Source organism: Kryptolebias marmoratus, linkage group LG14 (assembly GCF_001649575.2).
Source record: "Kryptolebias marmoratus isolate JLee-2015 linkage group LG14, ASM164957v2, whole genome shotgun sequence".
NCBI lineage: Eukaryota > Metazoa > Chordata > Actinopteri > Cyprinodontiformes > Rivulidae > Kryptolebias > Kryptolebias marmoratus.
In genome coordinates, this window is record NC_051443.1 from 3,614,371 (window position 1) to 3,620,224 (window position 5,854).

At 43.9% G+C, this 5,854-nt stretch overlaps 1 protein-coding gene across 1 annotated transcript in view; it reads right to left on the reverse strand.

The window, feature by feature from the left end:
• Positions 1 to 5,255, reverse strand: part of kmt5aa (lysine methyltransferase 5Aa) — a 24,795-nt gene extending 19,540 nt beyond the window's left edge. The window contains exon 1 of the mRNA XM_017436757.3: positions 5,021 to 5,255. Within this exon, the coding sequence (XP_017292246.1) occupies positions 5,021 to 5,029 (9 nt within the window). The 5' untranslated portion in view covers positions 5,030 to 5,255. The remainder of the gene's footprint in view (positions 1 to 5,020) is intronic.
• Between the last annotated feature and the right edge of the window lie 599 nt (positions 5,256 to 5,854).

Below are 5,854 nucleotides of genomic sequence, written 5' to 3' on the forward strand. Positions count from 1 at the left end.
AAAAAAAAAAAAAAAAAAAAAAAAAAACTTGATTCATGCATGCAGCAATGCACTCAGTCCCTCTCCACTGTTTCTTTTTTTTTCTTGTTTTGGAGGCCATGTGAACCTTCCAGTTAAAGCCCTAGACAAGAAGAAAGGCCATGCAGCGACAGCGTGAGGCAAAGTTCACGAGGCTGGTTGATTTTAGGCTCTCCACCTCAGTCCTTTAAGAGTGAAGGCAGTTGGAAACACTTAGAGACACACACACACACACACACACACACACAGAGGTGTACTGTCCAGAGGGCGCGTTTATCAGCTCCTGTCAACACGAAGTGCAGAGCTGCACTGCAGCAACTGGAGCACATGCAGAGAGGAGCTGCAGCTGACGGGGGACAGCAAAGCTCTGATGCATGAACATTTGCACCATAAAACTGACCATGACTCAAACAGTAAAAGAAAGTATTCTCAACCAAGTGGCAAACAGACAGAACTGGAGTTTAACCAAACAATCATCCACAAGGACAAAATACACTGACAATACTGAAGAGAGACATGGATTAAATTAGACTTATATTACAAGATAGGGCAGGGACACAAATGCTCCAATACCATCTTAAATTAACATTTTCTTGGTTTGGAAACCAGTCAAGCTAAAAACAACATTTTAATTTAAAAGGCTTGACCTTTAGAGTCTTAGTTTATACACCTGAATAAAAAATAAAGCCCATTGGAAGAATCAGCAATTACATTTCAGGCAATTTATGTTCTGTGCAAAGTTTTTTTTTTTTTTTTAAATCTTTTGTATATGTATGCAAACACCCTTTTTATTTATTTGTTTTGTTTTCTGAGTAAACAGGAGGCTGTGACTGGAGTAGGATCTGCACAGTACTGTTAACCAATTCCCCCTCCCCCCTCCCAATTAATTAAATGATACAGGAAAAGAAGAGGCGACATCAGGGCCACTTCCTCAGCGGGTGTGGGTGCGTCTCTGATGACATCATCATAACAGGATGTGGTTGATCGGCCTCACTGCTCATAAGCAGCACTGGTGCCTCGAATCGGACCTGTTTTACGCAGCTGGGGGTTGGGGGTGGGGTCAGAGGAAAGCAGAATGTTAGGCATTGCTTACAGTCACACAAAAAGATGTCTAATCAAAAACTATGAAGTCAGATTAACAGCTATGCTTAGCTAAAATGGAACATCTTTGGGATCATAAAGGACACTTTATGATCACCGAAGAGCAGGTCATGAATCCAAAGGCTGTGAATGGTCCACTCATTCACTTTACAACAAAACAGCCATTTTGTAGACGTGTTCAACATTTTTATTGTATCTTTCCATCTACTATATAGTCCTAAAGAAGGAGGAAGCAATGAATGTAGTCTAGGTGAAAAGGGTGTCAGATAAGATGACTCTGAAGATAGAAGTAGAAGGTCTGGTGTTCAATGTTGTCAGTAGTATTCCCAGGGAGGACGGAGTGGTGATCGGAGCAGATCTGAATGGACATACTGGCGAAGGAAACAGAGTAGAAATGGCTGTAGTCAACACCTATTTCCAAAAGAGGGAGGAACACAGGGTGACCTATGAGAGTGGAGGCAGGAGTACGCAGGTAGACTACATTCTGTGTAGAAGAGGTAACCTGAGGGAGATTGTGGACTGTAAGGATGTGGAAGGGAAGAGTGTGGCCAGACAGCATCGGATGGTGGTGTGTAGGATGACTGTTGTGGTGAAGAAAAAGTGGAAAAGAGTAAAGTCAGAGAAGAGGACCAAATGGTGGAAGTTGAAGAGGGAAGAATGTTGTGAGGAGTTCAGAAAGGAGCTGGTAAAGGCTCTGGGTGGTAAGGAAGAGCTTCCAAATGACTGGGCTACTAAAGCCACAGTGATTAGAGAGACAGGTAGGAAGGTACTTGGTGTGTCATCTGTACAGAGAAAAGACGATAAGGAGACCTGGTGGTGGAATAGTGAAGTACAGGAAGCCACCCAGAGGAAGAGGTTAGCCAAGAAGAAATGGAACAGTGAGAGGACTGAAAAGAGTACATGGGAATATAAGGAGATGCAACACGGGAATATAAGGAGATGGAACATAGGGCAAAGAGGCAAAACAGAAAGGGTATGAGGAGTTATACAAGAAGCTGGAGACTAAGGAGGGAGAGAATGACTTGTATCGACTGGCAAGACAGAGAGATCAGGTTGGAAAGGATGTGCAGCAGGTTAGACTTGTTAAAAATAGAAATGGTAATGGTTTAACAAGCGAAGAGAGTGTGATGGGAAAATGGAAAGAGTACTCTGCAGAGCTGAGGAATAAAGAGAATGAAAGGGAAAGAACAGTAGAGGTCATAAAAACTGTGAAACAGGAAGTGGAGGATGAAGTTCAGAAAGCTTTAAAAAGGATGAAGAAGGGGAAGGCAGTTGGACTTGATGACATACCAGTGGAGGTATGGAAATGTCTAAGAGAGATGGCAGTGAGATTTTGAGAGAAAAAGCATACAACAGGGTCTCTAGGAGGGAGCTAGGGGAAAATAAGGGGAAAACTGGAGAAGCAGAGAAGTATGTTAGCCTGGTACAGGACATGTATGAGGACAGCATGTCAGTGGTGAGGACAGCAGGACAGTGGTGAGGACAGCAGGACAGTGGTGAGGACAGCAGGACAGTGGTGAGGACAGCATGTCAGTGGTGAGGTGTGCTGTAGGAGAGACAAACAGCTTCAATGTGGAGGTGGGAGTGCATCAAGGATCAGCTCTGAGCTCCTTCTTGTTTGCTCTGGTGATGGACAGACTAACAGATGAGGTCAGGCAGGAATCCTCCAGGGACTATGATGTTTGCAGATGACATTGTGATATGGAGCTAGAACAGGGAACAGGTGGAAGAGAACCTTGAGAGGTGGAGGTATGGACTTGAAAGATGAGGGAGGCAGGTGGAACAGTGAGGCTACAAGGAGCAGAGGTCACAAAGGTGCAGGACTTCAAGGACTTAGGGTCAACTGTCCAGGAAAACAGAGAGTGTGGTAAAGAGGTGAAGAAGAGAGTCCAGGCAGGATGGAGAAAAGTTTCAGGAGTGATTTGAGACAAAAGGATGGCAGCAAAGGTCAAAGGAAAGTTTTACAAGACAGTGGTGAGACCAGCTATGTTGTATGGTTTGGAGACAGTGGGACTGACAAAAAGATAGGAGACAGAACTGGAAGTGGCAGAGCTGAAGATGTTCAGGTTCTCCTTGGGAGTGACAAGGATGGATAGGATTAGGAATGAGGTCATCAGAGGTACAGCACAGGTTGAACGACTGGGAGATGCACAGCTCATTTCTACATCAGTAATTTGATATGATTCTTATGCAGTCGTGTTGCACAAATATTTCCTATTTTCTGACAAGATGTGTTGTTGCTATTTTAGGTCCTCTTGTTGGAAACACACCACATCACGTAGAGAACTTCAAGGATTTTGCAAATAAAGTTCAACATTTGAATCTGGCTTCAGGAGAAATTCTTGTCTCATTTGTATACCCATATCAGAAGCAGTGGAAATAGGACAACAAGATAATGATTTCAACAACAGGACCAATTTCACCGCAGACCAGATCTGTACCCTGCTGGATCTCAGTCTTTCCACCACTTATTTCAAGTATAAAGACAGAAGCATGATTGTGCCATGAGATCTCCAGTGTCACCAACTGTGGCCAATATGGAGGAAGTGGAACAGAGAGCCCTGAACATGTATGAAGGAACAACACAGAGCCATTAGTTCAGGTATGAGGACGATACCTGGGTCAAAATCCAAGCCAAGGAAGTAGAAGTGTTCACCAGACTGTTGACAACATCAAGTTAACCAGAGGATGCTAATGGCTTTTTCCTTCTTTTTTTTTTTACATTTTATTTACATAAAAACAAAACATTTCAGTAAATTGTGTGATTTCACAATAAAACTATTTACAAATCTGAACAAAACTTTTTACTATTTTCCTCTGTCCACACATGTATGGTACATCTCACTGCATAGTACAGCAATGCAATCTGGTTGGTTCAGTCAAGATTGTGCTAAAATATATTTTCCAACTATATTTAAAATCCCCCAGTAAGTGTCAACCTTCAGTATTTTAAATTCCAGGTTTAATCCCATAAATTCCTGTTAATTCCAATGAAAAGTTTCCAACTTTGAAAATTTAAGGAATTTTGCAACCCCATGTTGTGTTTCCTATGGTGTAATATGACTGTAGCAGCCATATTAAATTGAATTGATTCTAAAAGTTATTCAAATGTAGATGTTCATTCAATGAGAGCTTCATTAAAATACAGTCTATTCACAAGTTCATGAGATATTTTACTAACAGACAGACACATCTGACTCCAATGGGCAATGGCAAAGTTTTCTAAACGGATCTGTGCCTGGAATAAGTGCTGTGAATGACACTCAGCTGCTACCAGACATCTGAAAAGTTCACTGTGTTAGAGACATTTGAGATTTATAAGGTCGCTTAGCTGAGGCGGCCATTTTGAAAATGGTCTAGTCTAAAAAGAATCAGTTGTACTTCGGCGGGCGACAACCATGTAATCTAAAGGCTAATAGTATCCTCCTCTCGAAGAGTAGCAGTATGTCACAGAGCGCGTGCAGCAGCCCTGTGCGCTGTGGGAGGGGTTCGGGACACGGGACCACGCTGGATCCACACCTACTCTGTCCCTTTAAAACCCGGAGCACAGGCACAGACAGGCCTCCCTGGTCTTCATCTAATGGACGAACCCTGCTCTCAGTAAATCACGTAGCTGGTGTTAAACCAACACGCAGCCTGAAACAGTAATGCGCGTTATTTGGTCCCTCGGACTGCTGAGATCAGCTGACGGGCGCGTGGAGCGGTCACTTAGCCGTTAGCACTCCTCAACAAAAAGCTCGCCTCTGTGGCTGCGGTAACTACACACATTTACAGCTAAAATACAACTTAACTGGACTGCCACGTCTTACGTGCCTTTAAAAAGACACAGACCTGACTTAAAGGAGGGTGTTTCCCACTTCAGATCGCTTTGTTTAGCGTCTGCCCTAACAAGCAAACTTACCCCGTTCATGTCCGACTTGTTTTTGTGGCTCCCCGGACGCCTCTCGCCTCGCGTTCGGAGGATAAAAAACCCCGATAAATTCCCCGTGGGAGGTTAACCTCTGCCCACATCCACAGGCAATGTCCTCCTGACACGACGGCACGCGTCCACGGTGTCCCAGTAGACTTATGCTGTGCTCGAATTGCCAGAAGCTCAGCCGAAGAAGCGTCCACAGCTCCGCTCCGCCATGTTCCCGTGTAAATGAATGAGAGGACGCGGAGCAGCAGCGCCCCCCGCAGGCCTGCAGCTCCGCTGAGACTTCCGAAATAAATACGTTTGTTTACTTTTCACTTTCCGAAATAAAAATGGAGCAGAAAAGTACGGAGCCCCGTAAGAGGCATGCATATGAACGAGTGTTATCCCATTCTTAACCCACAGAGTTTAATATGATGCTGACCCTCACATTGCAGCTATAACAGCTTCAACTCTTCTGGGAAGACTTTCCACAAGGTTTAGGGGTGAATTTATGGGATTTTTCAACCGTTCTTTAAAAAAAAAAAAAATCTCAGAAGCATATTTGTGAGGTCAGACACTAATTCAGAGCTGGATGTAAATCAAATAGTATTGTAGCTGTTCAACAGTCCCAGCTTCTTGCTGAAGTTTTCATTTCAAGATGCCTCTAATGTTTTCAGATGGTGACAGATCTGGGGCCTCATGTATCAACAGTGCGTACGCACAAAAACCTTGCGTACGCCATTTTCCACGCAAAAGTCTGGATGTATCAAAACTGAAATGAACGTGGAAATGTGCGCAGCCCCACGGCAACTCCAGGGCTGGCGTACGCACATTTCTGTG